The sequence below is a fragment of the Carcharodon carcharias genome, chromosome 15 (genome assembly GCF_017639515.1).
Source record: "Carcharodon carcharias isolate sCarCar2 chromosome 15, sCarCar2.pri, whole genome shotgun sequence".
In the NCBI taxonomy this organism is placed as follows: domain Eukaryota; kingdom Metazoa; phylum Chordata; class Chondrichthyes; order Lamniformes; family Lamnidae; genus Carcharodon; species Carcharodon carcharias.
Genome location: NC_054481.1, coordinates 22,550,480 through 22,567,490, shown reverse-complemented (window position 1 = coordinate 22,567,490; position 17,011 = coordinate 22,550,480). Strand labels below are relative to the sequence as shown.

The 17,011-nt window shown below is 44.1% G+C and overlaps 1 protein-coding gene across 1 annotated transcript in view; it reads right to left on the bottom strand.

The window, feature by feature from the left end:
* pkd1a (polycystic kidney disease 1a) overlaps positions 1 to 17,011 on the bottom strand; it is a 179,628-nt gene that overhangs the window by 30,318 nt on the left and 132,299 nt on the right. Inside the window, exons 30-34 of the mRNA XM_041205943.1 lie at positions 13,839 to 14,049; positions 12,595 to 12,721; positions 9,479 to 9,592; positions 7,977 to 8,017; positions 5,768 to 5,970 (exon numbers count right to left, since the gene is read on the bottom strand). Of these exons, the coding sequence (XP_041061877.1) occupies positions 5,768 to 5,970; positions 7,977 to 8,017; positions 9,479 to 9,592; positions 12,595 to 12,721; positions 13,839 to 14,049 (696 nt within the window). The remainder of the gene's footprint in view (positions 1 to 5,767; positions 5,971 to 7,976; positions 8,018 to 9,478; positions 9,593 to 12,594; positions 12,722 to 13,838; positions 14,050 to 17,011) is intronic.

Genomic DNA, 17,011 nt, shown 5'->3' with positions numbered 1-17,011 from the left:
ACTTACTAATACAGAAGTAGAAATGGAAGCAAAGCGTATTACATAGGATTACATTGTATGTACAGCACAGAAACTGGCCATTCAGCCCAACCAGTCCATGCCAGTGTTTATGCTCCACTTGAGCCTCATACTATCTTTCCTCCTCTAACTATCAGCATAAACCTCTATTCCCTTCTCTGTCATATGCTTATCCAGCCTTCGCTTAAAATGCATCTATACCTCTCGCTTCAACCATGCTCTGTGATAGCAAGTTCCATATTCTCACCATTCTCTGGGTAAAGAAGTGTCTTCTGAATTCCCAATTGGATTATTTGATGACTAATTTTGCTCTTCCACACAAGAGGAGACATTCCCTCTGTATCCTGCCTATCAAAACCTTTCAGAGTTTTAAAGGCCTCTATTAGGTCATGCCTCAAGCACACCTTTTCAAGAGAAAAGGGGCCCAGCCTGTTCATTCACCTGAAAGGTATACCTCTTGCATTTCTGGTATCGCCCTTGCAAATCTTTTTTGTACCCTCTCCAATGCCTCTATGGCCTGGATTTTTCTTATGTTGGGCAGGCTGGGCGAGAACAGGCTGGGGCGGGCGTGGAGTCGATCGCCACCTGCGATCGGCTGCGCACTGCCATTTTACACGGGTGGGCCAACTAAGGCCCGCCCAGCGCAATGCGTGGCCGGTAGCGCTCAGCGCTACCTGTGCAGGCAGGGGGAGGAGGGAGAGTCGGGGCCTGCACTCTTTCGTGCATGCACACAGAAGAGCGCAGCAGCTCCGTGCCTCAAGGAGATTGACTGATTATGGAAATTAATAAAGAATGGATTTAAAAATTTATTCATGTGACAGTGTCACATGCGTTAGGGCATGTTTGTAAAGGTGGGAATATTAATTTATTGATTTTATAAAAGCTTCAGGAAACCTCATCCCGCCCGTGGATGAGGTTTCCTAAAAAATGCGAAGGCCGCTTGGCCTTTTTGCCTGCCTGCCAACCTTAAGGTTGGACGAGCAGCATTCTTAGCTACTTTAATTACTTTCTCAATGACCTTAACATTCTGGTGGGCACGCAGCCGACTTTGGCACACACCCACCAAGCGAAATATCATGATGGTGCGCAATGAAGTCAGGACACATGCTCGATGTCATCGCGCATCATTTTACGCATCAGCGTGTCGGGCCCACCCCCTCACGCCAACCGGAAGATTCTGCCCTGTATCTTTTTTATGACATGGAAACCATGATGGTACACAGTATTCCTTGGTCCAACCATCTACTTTGTTGAACTGTGAATTGTTGGCCTTTCAACAAAAAAAATCAAAATGCTTTGTATTTGCAAAATGACTGCATGTACATATGACAAAATATTTCTATTGTGTTACAGGCTCAGAGCAAGAGGGACAATTCATAATAGGTAGGGAAGAAGATTGGGCCCTCCCATGTCGCATTCAAGGAGTTCTAACTAGTTAATATTCAGGAATGAATAGTAAAATATACATAATTATCCTCCCTGCTAAAATCAAGGAACAGTTGGGGTTTGTTTAGACAGGGCTGAAAAGTGGAGTGAGGTCAAAGGTCAGCCATGATTTTACTGAGTGGCGGAACAGGTTTGAGGGGCCGAATGGCCTACTCCAGCTCCTGGTTCTTGTGTTCTTTTGTGATCCCATAGTTGGGTGTTCCCGGAGAGAGCAGCCCAAGAAATTGTGGGCGTGCAGCCTGTCTGTTAGATTTAATGGAAGCAAGATCCCAGTTCGCATGCTCTTTACTGGGAGCACCAGATCACACAACCAAATTTCATGATGTCTTTGGATCTTTTTGACCACTTTTCCACAAAAGGAACGTGGAAAAAAAGTTTGTGAGAATGCTATTCAACTAAAGAAAAAAGCAAGTGTCTTCTTGCAAGTTTTTTTTATAAAGGGAGGAACCTTGAAGAAAGGCGTTTAATGCGATAATCAGAAATTGCCAAATAATAAGCAGATTGTTAGCCTGTCTCAATAACTAGAAACCATTGTGTAGCAAATCCTTTATGAACATGCAAAATAGGAACAGGAGTAAAAACAAAAACAAAAAAACTGCGGATGCTGGAAATCCAAAACAAAAACAGAATTACCTGGAAAAACTCAGCAGGTCTGGCAGCATCGGCGGTGAAGAAAAGAGTTGACGTTTCGAGTCCTCATGACCCTTCGACAGAACTTGAGTTCGAGTCCAAGAAAGAGTTGAAATATAAGCTGGTTTAAGGTGTGTGTGTGGGGGGCGGAGAGATAGAGAGAGAGAGAGAGAGAGGTGGGGGGGGTGTGGTTGTAGGGACAAACAAGCAGTGATAGAAGCAGATCATCAAAAGATGTCAACGACAATAGTACAATAGAACACATAGGTGTTAAAGTTAAAGTTGGTGATATTATCTAAACGAATGTGCTAATTAAGAATGGATGGTAGGGCACTCAAGGTATAGCTCTAGTGGGGTTTTTTTTATATAATGGAAATAGGTGGGAAAAGGAAAATCTTTATAATTTATTGGAAAAAAAAGGAAGGGGGAAAACAGAAAGGGGGTGGGGATGGGGGAGGGAGCTCACGACCTAAAGTTGTTGAATTCAATATTCAGTCCGGAAAGCTGTAAAGTCCCTAGTCGGAAGATGAGGTGTTGTTCCTCCAGTTTGCGTTGGGCTTCACTGGAACAATGCAGCAAGCCAAGGACAGACATGTGGGCAAGAGAGCAGGGTGGAGTGTTAAAATGGTAAGCGACAGGGAGGTTTGGGTCATTCTTGCGGACAGACCGCAGGTGTTCTGCAAAGCGGTCGCCCAGTTTACGTTTGGTCTCTCCAATGTAGAGGAGACCACATTGGGAGCAACGAATGCAGTAGACTAAGTTGGGGGAAATGCAAGTGAAATGCTGCTTCACTTGAAAGGAGTGTTTGGGTCCTTGTACGGTGAGGAGAGAGGAAGTGAAGGGGCAGGTGTTTCATCTTTTGCGTGGGCATGGGGTGGTGCCATAGGAGGGGGTTGAGGAGCAGGGGGTGATGGAGGAGTGGACCAGGGTGTCCCGGAGGGAGCGATCCCTACGGAATGCCGATAAGGGGGGTGAAGGGAAGATGTGTTTGGTGGTGGCATCATGCTGGAGTTGGCGGAAATGGCGGAGGATGATCCTTTGAATGCGGAGGCTGGTGGGATGATAAGTGAGGACAAGGGGGACCCTATCATGTTTCTGGGAGGGAGGAGAAGGCGTGAGGGCGGATGCGCGGGAGATGGGCCGGACATGGTTGAGGGCCCTGTCAACGACCGTGGGTGGAAAACCTCGGTTAAGGAAGAAGGAGGACATGTCAGAGGAACTGTTCTAGAATGTAGCATCATTGGAACAGATGCGACGGAGGTGAAGGAACTGAGAGAATGGGATGGAGTCCTTACAGGAAACGGGGTGTGAGGAGCTGTAGTCGAGATAGCTGTGGGAGTCGGTGGGTTTGTAATGGATATTGGTGGACAGTCTATCACCAGAGATTGAGACAGAGAGGTCAAGGAAGGGAAGGGAAGTGTCAGAGATGGACCACGTGAAAATGATGGAGGGGTGGATTGGAAGCAAAATTAATAAATTTTTCCAAGTCCCGACAAGAGCATGAAGCAGCACCGAAGTAATCATTGTTGTACCGAAGAAAGAGTTGTGGAAGGGGGCCGGAGTAGGACTGCAACAAGGAATGTTCCACATACCCCATAAAGAGACAGGCATAGCTGGTTGCAGTCCTACTCCGGCCCCCTTCCACAACTCTTTCTCCGGTACATCGATGATTACTTCGGTGCCGCTTCATGCTCTCGTCGGGACTTGGAAAAATTTATTAATTTTGCTTCCAATCTCCACCCCTCCATCATTTTCACGTGGTCCATCTCTGACACTTCCCTTCCCTTCCTTGACCTCTCTGTCTCAATCTCTGGTGATAGACTGTCCACCAATATCCATTACAAACCCACCGACTCCCACAGCTATCTCGACTACAGCTCCTCACACCCCGCTTCCTGTAAGGACTCCATCCCATTCTCTCAGGTCCTTCGCCTCCGTCGCATCTGTTCCGATGATGCTACCTTCAAAAACAGTTCCTCTGACATGTCCTCCTTCTTCCTTAACCGAGGTTTTCCACCCACGGTCGTTGACAGGGCCCTCAACCGTGTCCGGCCCATCTCCCGCGCATCCGCCCTCACGCCTTCTCCTCCCTCCCAGAAACATGATAGGGTCCCCCTTGTCCTCACTTATCACCCCACCAGCCTCCGCATTCAAAGGATCATCCTCCGCCATTTCCGCCAACTCCAGCATGATGCCACCACCAAACACATCTTCCCTTCACCCCCCTTATTGGCATTCCGTAGGGATCGCTCCCTCCGGGACACCCTGGTCCACTCCTCCATCACCCCCTACTCCTCAACCCCCTCCTATGGCACCACCCCATGCCCACGCAAAAGATGCAACACCTGCCCCTTCACTTCCTCTCTCCTCACCGTACAAGGACCCAAACACTCCTTTCAAGTGAAGCAGCATTTCACTTGCATTTCCCCCAACTTAGTCTACTGCATTCGTTGCTCCCAATGTGGTCTCCTCTACATTGGAGAGACCAAACGTAAACTGGGCGACCGCTTTGCAGAACACCTGCGGTCTGTCCGCAAGAATGACCCAAACCTCCCTGTCGCTTACCATTTTAACACTCCACCCTGCTCTCTTGCCCACATGTCTGTCCTTGGCTTGCTGCATTGTTCCAGTGAAGCCCAACGCAAATTGGAGGGACAACACCTCATCTTCCGACTAGGGACTTTACAGCCTTCCGGACTGAATATTGAATTCAACAACTTTAGGTCGTGAGCTCCCTCCCCCATCCCCACCCCCTTTCTGTTTCCCCTTTCCTTTTTTTTTCCAATAAATTATAAAGATTTTCCTTTTCCCACCTATTTCCATTATAAAAAAAACCCCACTAGAGCTACACCTTGAGTGCCCTACCATCCATTCTTAATTAGCATATTCGTTTAGATAATATCACCAACTTTAACTTTAACACCTATGTGTTCTATTGTACTATTGTCGCTGACATCTTTTGATGATCTGCTTCTATCACAGTTGTTTGTCCCTACAACCACACCCCCCACCACCACCTCTCTCTCTCTCTCTCTCTCTATCTCTCCGCCCCCCACACACACACCTTAAACCAGCTTATATTTCAACTCTTTCTTGGACTCGAACTCAAGTTCTGTCGAAGGGTCATGAGGACTCGAAACGTCAACTCTTTTCTTCTCCGCCGATGCTGCCAGACCTGCTGAGTTTTTCCAGGTAATTCTTTTTTTGCTTAGGAACAGGAGTAGGTCATTCAGCCTGTCATATCTGTTCCGCCATTCAATAAGATCATGGCTGATCTGTTTGTATTATTAATTCCACATTCCCATCTACCCTCAATAACCTTTGATTCCCTTGCCTAACAAGAATCTATCTACTTCTGCCTTAAAGATATTCAATGACCCCACCTCCACTGCCTTCTGAGGCAGAGAATTCCAAAGTTTGATCCCTGACAGCTTCTAAGAGCTGGTAATTATCACACTGCTGCTTGAGGGAGTTTGCTGTTTGCTAATTGGCTACTGCCTTTCCTAAATTCCAACAGTGACTAGACTTCAAAAACACTTCACCAGCTAAAAAGTGAGGTCATGAAAGGCGATACACAAATGCAAGTCCTTTCTTTCTCTTATACTGCTTCATCGAAGCCCTCAATTGCCCACTCACGGAAATTCAATACTTTTGAAACAGTATAAAAGCTTACCTGAAGCGGAGAAGCATTTGCTCCTGACTTGATCGAAACCAAGCGAGAGGGGCTCATCATCTGAACTCAGCTGCATCTCTATCCCAAGGTGGCGGGTTCCTCGGCCTCTCCTTAGCTTTGGAATGTTACTCCCTATAATGGACTGATCATTCAGCAGATCTGGCCAATTCATCATGTTGTCATAGGCAGGCCAGTTCGGCAGGCTGTGGATGAACATGAAGCCTCAGCAGTTGTGTTACAGCAATTAGAACAAAAGCCACTCGACTTGCCAACATAAACACTTAGGCACCCTCCTGGGAGCTTTCCCCTTTTCTTTTTGAAAAGAAAATGCAGAAGTCCATAAATTAAGAGCAATCGTGACCGGGAACAATATTATTAGCCTCAGATAACCTGGGCAAAGGAAAAGGGAAAAATAATAATCAACCTGACTGCTATCCTGCTGGAAAATGTGGCTGCTTAGATGTCAGGTTTCAACAACAACGTATATTCATATAGTGCCGTTAATGTAACAAAACATCCCAAGGTGCTTCATAGGAGCATTATGAAACAATACAGGACACCGAGCTACATGAGGAGATATTAGGGCAGCTGACCAAAAGCTTGGTCAAAGAGGTAGGTTTCGGCAAGTGTCTTAAAGGAGAAAAGCAAGGTAGAGAGGCAAAGAGGTCTGGGGAGGGAATTCCAGAGCTTAGAACCTAAGCAATTGAAGGTACAGTCACCAATGGTGGATTGATTAAAATTGGGGATATTCAAGAGGCCAGAACTAAAGGAATGCAGGTATCTCAGAGAGGTGTGTGAGAGACGTGAGGCCACAAAAGGGATTTGAAAACAAGAATGAGAATTTGAAAATAAAGATGTTGCTTGACCGGGAACTAATATAGGCCAGCGAGCACAGCGGTGATAGGTGAATGGAGCTTAGGGAGAGTTAGGAGGCGGGCAACAGAGTTTTGGATGTGATTTTGAATTTATGGAGGATAGAATGTGGGAACCCAGGCAGGAGAATTAGAATAGTCAAGTCTAAACGTAATGAAGGCATGGATGAGGGTTTCCCCAGCAGATGATAGGAGAGGATAGGACCCTAGCTATGATCATGTCCATCAACAAAGAGCTGGCTAACCCTAGCTAAGTAGTAAAAGACCCATTGGATGAGATAACTGGATGCCAGCTGCCATTTTTGGAACAGCACTTCAGCATTAGGAGAAATATCAGGGGATAAAAGGATTGAAACTTTAAATGCAGAAGGTGATAAATGAATTTTTTTTTTTTAATAAATACCTTTATATCTGTGACAATCCCTTTCTGAGACAGAGGTTAGAAGGTGTACAGGAATGGTCCCAGGATGATCTGAATTCAGCCAGCCGACTGACAGCCACTCAGGTATTCCTCTCAAAGATGCAGCTGACATCTGGGCCATAGTGTGCCCTGGGGGCTGTGGCCCTCCATTGCTCAGTTGCTGAATTGGTTATCTGTAAGTTTTATAAACAGTTCAGGGAGAAGGGAAGGGGTTCCAGGCAGGAGCTGGTTCTACCAGGGGTAGGGTTCCACAGCCAGTACCTCATCCAAATTGGAATTCTTCATGTGCGAGCTTTATCCCCAAGTCCAATGGTCACTAGGCTAAGCTTGAGCCTGTCCTTATCCCAGCTTGGCAACCCTAACCCTAACCACTTACTAGTGAATACTACATAGAAATTAGTGGGAGCACTCGCTAATTCCACTCTCCCCCACCCTTGGCCAAGTGACAATGGTCAGACATAGCACCCCCTCCTTCTCCTCACTGCTGCTCCAGCTGAAACTAGCTTATGTATTAGGGGACCTGGGACCTCTTGTGGTCCTCATGACACAGTATGCGGCACATTTAACAACCAAACAGTTCTCTCCTCAAAAGAAATGCAATAAGGTTTAAGGGAGATGAGTCTTCGAACCATAGAACCATAGAACACTACAGCACAGAAAAATAGACCATTCAGCCCTTCTAGTCTGTGCCGAAATATTATTCCGCTAGTCCCATTGACCTGCACCCAGTCCATAACCCTCCAGACCTCTCCCATCCATGTATCTATCCAATTCTTCTCAAAGAAACTCTCAAAGAAACATTGAGCTGACCGTAACCGACAAAATTCTCTTCTCTACAAGAACTTGGATCTCTCTCCCAACTGAAACAGAAGCAGTGATGAGAAAGAACTGAGATGAATACTAAAGCCACACTGACCTCTTGGCAATTATATCGGACTTCAGCTTCTCTTTGTAATCCTAAATTAACAGAAGAAAATTAATTGATATTTTTTAAAGATTAAAAAATATCTATAATTACAGAAGGGAGGGAAGGGCCTCTTCAGTGGCATGTTTTAGGGTGTAGTTCAGATGCCAGCTTGGCATTGGGAAAAAGTGCTTTCAGCTGTGTAGCAACGCAAAACATGCCATTTTTCAATCTCAGGCAAGCTCATTACAACCAAGCAGCCGAAGATGCCCTCCAAGCAGGGAAGTTATCTTACAGTGATGGCATTATAACTCCAGTTTAATGTGAAGCCAAGGCTTGCTTAGGAACTTTCAACATCTTGCAAACAGCAATGAGATAAATAACCAATCATGTATCTTAGTAACGTTGGCTGGGGGATAAGTGTTGGCCAGGACACTGGAAAGAACACACCTGCTCTTCTTAAAATTCTGCCATGGGATCTTATATGTCCACCTGACTGGGCAAAATGTCTCATCTGAAAGACAGTAACTCCAACAGTGCAACATTCCCTCAGTACTACATTGGGAGTGTCAGCCTGGATTTTCTGCTCTAGAGTGGGATTTGAACCCACAACCTTTTGGCTCCTCACCTAAAGGGACACTGACGTTATGAAAAACTTGAGTGATGATACAAATGGCCATTGAGGTGCACTGTTCTATCACTTGTAAGTGGTTTTATTGTAACTAAATTGACACCGAGGAACTTGCCTTTATAGAGCAGCTTATTAAACATCAGAAAGCAGTGCAAATTGTGAGTTGCTGTGACTCATGTAGATAAATGTCCTGATTTGCTAATCAGGAAGAGTGTGTGAAATACTTTGAAGTATTTCATGTGGCTAAATGGGTTAAATTATGAAGTCAAGTTACATAGGTGAGGCTTGTATCAATTGGGTATAGAAGATTAAGGGGTGATCTAATTGAGATGTTTAAGATGATGAAAGGAATTGACAGGGTAGATAGAGCAAAAGTATCCCCTCTGGTGGGGGAGGCCAGAACAAAAAGGAGGGGGGTGTCGCCTTAAATGAGAACCAGACCAGGACCCAAAAAGATGTTGAGGTTGGGGGTCAATTAGAAAATTTCAGAACTAAAATTGGCAGAAATCTTGCTAAGTAAGGGTATTAAGGGTTTCAGGTGGAGTTAAAGTATGGATGAGGCATGATCTAATGGAATGGCAGAGCAGGTTCAAGGGGATGAATTGTCTCCTCCTGGTTCTGTGAAAATAGTGCCTGTGCTTAAAAGCAAATGCTGCAAATTAACTTTGTGAGCACTGGTAGCTTCGTGGAATGATCTCAGCATGGCTGCTTGTGTATTTCAAAAGAGGCTGCGCAAGTCTTGATGTCAGTGAAGGAATGGATATTGCACTTGAAGGAATGTGTTGAGAGATAGAACAGGCTAATAGGGATGGCATCATCTGATTTATCGCATGTGTAAGGTCATCAGTTGTGGAACACACAGTGGCTAAAACCTTTGACTTACCTCCTCTAGATTATCTGCAAAGGTCAAGAAAGAGCTGCCTGCTGTTGAGGAATTGATGTAATCATCGATTTCTAGCACATTTGATTCAAGCTGACTTGGGTCATTCATGGCTACCTGTGGAAATAAAGCAAATATTAGCTGGATATGAACTGCATCATTCCCAGTTATTTTTTTTTCTGAAATCTGTCCTCTAAAATAACTTCACCGCATTACTGGAATGTGTTCCTTGACCTACCTCTAAATGAGGTAGTAAATGTCTGGTAACTATGGGATGTACTATATAGTAGCATCAAGGGAATACAACAGCATTGCTCTGCAATGTGCTTTCCCAATGACTGTTGCAGTACAATTAAATATCATCTAAACTAGATGGGGGATCTTGATTGCTTACAAGTCCTTTTACTGAAATCAGCAGTGATAATAAAGGATTTAATTTGGCTTTTGTATTGAAGCAGCAGTACATTCTGCTGAAGTATCACATTATCTAAAACTCTGTATTCTCTAGAATTTAAAAGAATGAGAGGTGATCTCATTGAAACGTACAAAGTTCTTAAAGAGCTTGACAAGAAGGATACTTTCCCCCAGCTGGTGGGAAGGGATCTAGAACCAGAGGGCACAGTCTCAGAATAAGGAGTAGGCCATTTAGGACTGAAATAAAGAGGAATTTCTCCACTCAGAGAGTGGTGAATCTTTGGAATTCTCTACCCCGGAGAGCTGTGGAAGCTCAGTCATTGAATATGTTCAAGATCGAGATCTATAGATTTCTAGATATTAAAGACATCAAGGGATATGGGGATAGTGTGGGAAAATGTCAGCCATGATCTAGTTGAGTGGCGGAGCAGGCTCGAGGGTAACGAATGGCCTACTCCTGCTCCTATTTCCTATGTTCCTATGTCACAAATATAAATCCTATGAAGAGATGGTAAACTGAGGTTTTTCCAGATGGAGGATGTAAAAAAAAACCCCCACAACACTTTTTAAAATGGAACGGGAAGCGCTCTCTGTCTCCTCACTGGCATTCCTTCTTCAATCACCACCACTAAAACCAGACCTGAAATGAGGTTATTGTTCTGTTAAATTGTTTCTCTCTCCACCGATGCTGCTTGATCTGCTGAATATTTTCAGATTTTCAGTTTCTATTCTATTAAAACCTAATCATTCACCTGACTTTGTGTGTTTACAATGACTGTTACGCTTCGTTTACATAGCGATACTTGGCTACACGATTAGGAACCATATAAATGCGAGTTCTTTACTGTACCTGATATGTCTCTTTGTTTTCCTCTATGTTCCACCTACTCCTAGCAATCCTTTGATTGCTAAGCAAAAGGGAATTCTTTAAAGAAGTTATATTTGGCAATGCCAGCCAGACAGGTTAGATGCCTGGTTGCTGGTTCCCACTCCAACAAGGTATGATAGTATTGCAAATCTGGCCTTCTGTAGATCGAGGAGGGCCACTTATCAGAGGACACAGATTTAAGGTGATTGACCAAAGAGGCAGAGGTGACATGAGGAATTTTTTTTTTTTTAAACACAATGAGTTGTTTTGACCTGGAATGCACCGCCTGAAAGCACTTGCTTCAGTAATTTTCGAAACAGAATTGGGCACATACTTGAAGGGAAAACCTTTACAGGGCTTTGGAGAAAGCAGGTGAGTGAGGCTGACTGGATTGCTCTGCCAAAGAGTCGGCACAGGCATCATGGACCGAATGTCCTCCTTATGTGTTTGTTGTTCTGTGATACTATACCTTCTTGCATTCAGTCATATCACCTGCTCCCAAAGTCAATCTCAAGGTCTTACTTCCATGGGAGCCGACTCGCACAGCCCTATATCTACTTGTACAATAATGGGTCCCAAGGTTAGAACAGTGAAGCCTCCTTGTGAACTGGACTGGGTCTCCATATTGTTCACATGTGTATTTATTCAATTACTCCAAAGATGGGCCTATTGAGCTTTGTTGAAATTCCCTAAGCAGCTTTACTTCACAGTAAGGGGCACACATAGAGTAATGGTTATGGTGAGTCATGTAGTTCAATTGATTCAGTTTATCTTTGCATAATGATAGAAAAATAATGGCTGTGGCAAGAAGTGGATTAAGATCTTTGGAAATGAGATATACACAAGGAATCCACTCCTTCCACAAGGTTTGTGCTATTGATTCCATGGTGGACTCTATTCTGCCTCTCTTGGGGGAAAGTTTTGTGCAAGTATGTCCTGATCCCCAGAAGTAAAAAAGCAAAAATCCAGAGCATTCACCAATCTTCACATCCCTGCTATTCAAATGTAGACCACAGCCATTCACAGTAGGCCAACTTCAAGGGCACAGGAACCATCATACACGATCATGCGAATCAGGAGCAGGAGTAGGCTATTCGGCCCCTTGAGCCTGTTCTACCATTCGATAAGATCAGAGCTGACCTGATTGTGGCCTCAACTCCACCTACAGCCAATAAACCTTTAACTCCCTTGTTAGTCAAGAATCTACCTACCTCTGCCTTAAAAATATTCATTGACCCTGCCTCCACTGCTCTCTGGGGAAGAGAGTTCCAAAGATTCATGACCCTCTGAGAGAAAAAATTTCTTCTCACCTCCATCTTAGATGGGAGACCCCTTATTTTTAAACTGTGTCTCCTAATTCTAGTCTCTCCCACAAGTGGAAACATCCTTTCAGCTTCCACTTTGTAAAGTCTCCTCAGGGTCTTATAATAAGTTTCAGTAAGATCACCTCTCAATCTTCCAAAATTCAATGGGATACAGGCCTAACCTGTCCAACCTCTGCTTGTAAGGTAGCCCTCCCCACCCCCCCATCTCAGGTATCAGTCAAGTGAACCTTCTCTGAACTGCTTCCAATGGAGTAAGTTCTAATATGGCGTGTTTTAATGGTCTGAATCTACACCTATCCCTATAATCATTAGTCCCATTCTCCAACAGGCACTTATCCAGCAACCTTTTGAAGGGAACTGATACAACACTGATGCTGCTTGTTAGGAGTCTGTTCTATCACTCTGCACCTTCAGAAAAGGTGACACTGAACTCCAAACCTGAGAGAACAGGATAAACATTCAGCTCACAGAGGAAAAGGATTACAATCCAGGTGAGAAATGTTTGAGCTTACCCTGCTCCGAGATTTGCGGAAGAGCAAAATGATGATTAGATAGACTGGATAGATGATGATACTGGATACAATGCCAGCCGCTACACTTTCTCCACTCAGAGGAATCAGCGTTGAAACTGGAACATCACTGGGGAAAATAAGTTCATGTATGCATACAATTATTTGTTTAGGCATAATATAAGATCCTTGAATAAGCTACTGGAGAGAAAGCCATTTAGGAATGAAATCAGGAAGCACTTTTTCCAAACAAAGCATTGTGAAAAGCTGGGACTCCTTCCTTTAAACTGCTGTGGAAGCTGGGGCCAATGGAAAGTGTCAAGAGAGATTTTTATTAGGTAAGGATATCAAAGGATAAGGAGCAAAGCTGGGTAAATGGAGTTAAGATGCAACTCAGCCATGATTTAATTGATTAGTAGGATAGGCTTGAGGGGCTAAATGGCTCACTCACTGTTCCTATACAAACAACCCTGAGGTAAATTCCTCCCCTTCCCACCAGTTTAACCCTCTGGATGCAAGCGGAGGTTTTCACACTTCACCTTGTGGAGAAAATGGAATATTTGCTGCACATTAAGTCTTGCACAAGCCTATCCACAAGTTTATTGAAAATGGGAAAATCTGGAGTTTTTGGTTAATATGATACCTGTACAAAATAGCACTGAAAATCCCCATTTTAATTTATTTGAAGCATTTAGAGGGATAGTGGGAGGTATAGAGTTCTTCATAAAACCTCAAGAATTGTAAATTAATGCCAAAGTAGAGTATGTGGAACTGCATCTACACCCCTCCCATTGCCCCAGCAACAACGGAATGAAATGGAACTTTTTGGAAGAATATGCTTGAAATATAACTGTTCTCTATGATGGAACTGTGTGTCTAGTTAACCGTTCTGTGGTTATAATATTAATTTTCTGGAATATGAATCCAGGTGACTAGCAACCTGCAGGTTGTGAGTCCGAATCCCATCACACCAAGTTGTGAAAGGCTGTCAATAAGTCTGGCAAGTTATGGTTTGACCTCAGAGAGAAAGACCGGGAAAGCTGGCAGATTGTCATTAAAAACCCAACTTGTTCACTCCCTTCAGGGAAGGGAGTCTGTCACACCCTACCCAGTCTCGCACTATGTCACTGAATCTTAACGTTCTTTGAAGTAGCTTAACAAGCCAAAGGAAATCCAATCCACTACCACCACTTCTCAGGGCAATGAACGAAGGGGCTTTGATCAAAATAAAGAAGGATGGACGATACCTTTTACTTCCATCACTTATGATTCCGTACCACACTGCACCAGCACAGAAGAAGAGGTATATCAGTACAAGGCAGCAGGTCACCCTCTGGACTCTTGTGAAGCAGCTGCGAGGTGGACGATCCCAAATGGAGAGCCAAATGTGCCCCTCCGAGAATCCTCTTTGGATTTCCGCAGTGAATATGCGGGAAAAGTCCTTCAGTTTGGCCTCCGCTATACAGAGAAAATGCAATTAAAATTACGACAGAATCAGAGTGGAGTCCTGATTATGTTAATCCCGTCTAAATCTTAGGAACAGCTGGTCAAGAAAAACGACCTCACAGAAGTTGTCCCAAATTCCATATGAACACTCATCATATCTTACAATGTCTGTAGCAAAGATTTTTTCTTAAAATCATTCACAGGATTTGGGTATCACTGGCAAGGCCAGCATTTATTTCCCATCCCTAATTACCCTTGAGGAGGTGGCAGTGAGCCACCATCTTGACCACTGAGTGTCTTGCTAGACCATGTCAGAGGGCAGTTAACAGTCAGCTGTCAATGTAGCAGTAATTACATTATCAGGGTCCAATGACAATCATCTTGTTGACTGGCAATTACATTGCATAGCAATTACATCGTTAAGACAATTGCATTGTTAAAACAGGTGATGGGCATTGGCTCACCCATAAATTGTAACACTCCAGGGGGAAAGGGATTGGGAGAATCTATCACTCTGCTGAGTTGTCTTAAGGATAAACATGTCTGAGATCAAAGACCAGCTTTAGACTCGTTCTTCCATGATAAGCACTTACTAGAATTAACATCATCCACATTGCTGTTGGTCTGGATTCACATGTAGCCAGACCCGGCAAGAGTGGCAGATTTCCTTCCCTAAAGAGCATTTGTGAAACCAGATGGGGATTTTAGTACAATCCAGTCATTACACGTTCACCATTACTAACACTAGCCTTTAAAACAAAATTTATTAAATTAAATGAATTTGAATTCCCAAGCTACCATGGTGGGATTTGAACTCGTTGTCAGATCATTAGCCCAGACTTCCGGATTATTAAAATAAAAATGGAAAATGCTCAGAACTGAAATGTTCATTAACCTGAAACGTTAACTCTGTTTCTTGCTCCACAGGTGCTGTTAGGCCTGCTGAGTATTTCAGCATTTTCTGTTTTTAATTCTGATTTTGAGTAGTATTTTCCTCTTGTTCCTCTGGATTTCTAGACCACCAGGTTATTATATCCAATATGTTTCCTTGAGTTAAATGTGTTTCTTTATGGGTCTCTTGTTCCCAACTTCTTATGGTTTTATTTAATGTTGTTTAACCTTAATGTCAAAACAGCCCAAAGTTTTAAGTATCCTGAGAATCGTGGTATTGGAATGATTCATGGAGCAGGGTCGTGGGAAGGTGAAGTTGTGTTTTTGGAGAAGAGAATGTTGTAAGCAGAGCTGAGAGAGACATGGGCAATGGTTATATCACTGAACTGTCACATATTTAAAGTTCGTTGTTAACCAAATAGACTAGATAGCTTTTCCTTGAATATGGAAAATTAAGGGTAATGTAATTGAGGTGTTTAATATGATTAAAGGAATTGATAGGGTCAATAGACCAGAAACTATTTCCTTTGGTGGGAGAGTTGTAATGGCCCATATGCTTTGGGGATAAAGCCTATATTTGGTGTTGGAGTAATGGCCCCTTTAAGGACTAGGTTTTTCTAGGACAGTGCTTCTCAAACCTTTTCCTGGTATGACCCCACTTTTAATGCCTCAGACTTGGTTATGATCCCAGAGTGGAAATATGGGGTTTACAAGGGTTATTGAGTCAGGGGCTGGGGGGCTTCACTTGTAGAACAGGAGGGGTGGAAGCTTCAGTTGTTGAACTGGGGGTGGGGTTAAGGGTTGAGAGTTAGGGGATGGAAATAGGGTTTGAGCATGTACAGAGTTGATGAAAAGGCAGGGTTTCTCAAAAAACAACTTGCCCATTCACGGGCTTTTTTGCAGCAGCAATCTGGCCTCACCAAGCAGTCCATTAAGCTGCATCCACCAACCAAAAAAAACAAGCGTTCAAAGGGGCCTTGCAACTGTCAGAAATCAGTCCAAGCTCCACGGTAGCCATTGAGCCTTGGAGCTCAAGACCCCAAAATCTCATCTCACAACCCAAAAGCCCTGCTCTAGGATATGATTACTGATAAAGCAGCTGGCTTCCAGTAAATGATCATGTGACCAGGTTGCATGGGAGATAAACAATAAAGAAAAAAAGGTCAACAACAGCTACGCTTAAGATGCTAGAGACGTGGAGAGGATATTTCCTCTAGTTGGAGAATCTTGAACATTTTGAACTACGAGTCATGGTTTAAAAATATGGGGTCGCTCATTTAACACAGAGATGGAGAAACTTTTTTTCTCTCAGTGGGTCCTGAGGCTTTGGAACTCTTCCTCAAAAACAAGTAGAAGCAGGGTCTTTGAATATTTTTAAGGTAGAGCTAGATGGATTCTTCATAAACAAGGGAGTGAAAGGTTATCGGGGGTAGGTGGGAAGTTACAGTCAGATCAACCATGATCTTATTGAACAGCGGAGCAGGCTTGAGGGGTTGAGTGGTCTACTACTGCTCCATGTTCATGGCTAGGATTTAGGTCCTGCAGGTGGGCATGCGCCCGACCCAAATGGACATGAAATAGTGCGAGACGATGTCAGGCGAGCATCCCGATGTCATCGCGCACTTGCACAATGTTTTGCTCGGTGTGTGCACATGGCAGTCAGAAGCGTGCCTGTTGACAATTAAGTGGCCAATTAAGCCAATTAACGATGCAATCAACAATGACTTTACGCGTCCCATCCACATTTACGGTTGGCAGACCGTGCGGCATTCACACTTTTGTTCAAGCCTCGATCCAGGGTGGGATGAAATCTCCGTGGGGAAATAAAACAAGAAGAGATATCTGGGTACTGGTTTATTTTATCAGGTATGCTTTCAGGTGCTTGACTGCGCCGCATGAACTTATTTTGCAGCATTTTTGTCGTGTCCTTTAGCCTGTGGATGTCTGCAGCTCCCTGGGACAGCTGTCTGCCTTCAGGGAGCTCTCTGGAAGCGCTCACCAGAATCCTCGGCTACATCGGCGCCCACCCTCGTCCCACCCCCATCCCAGCAACGGTGAGGATTTCAGGACGTGTTTCAGGAGC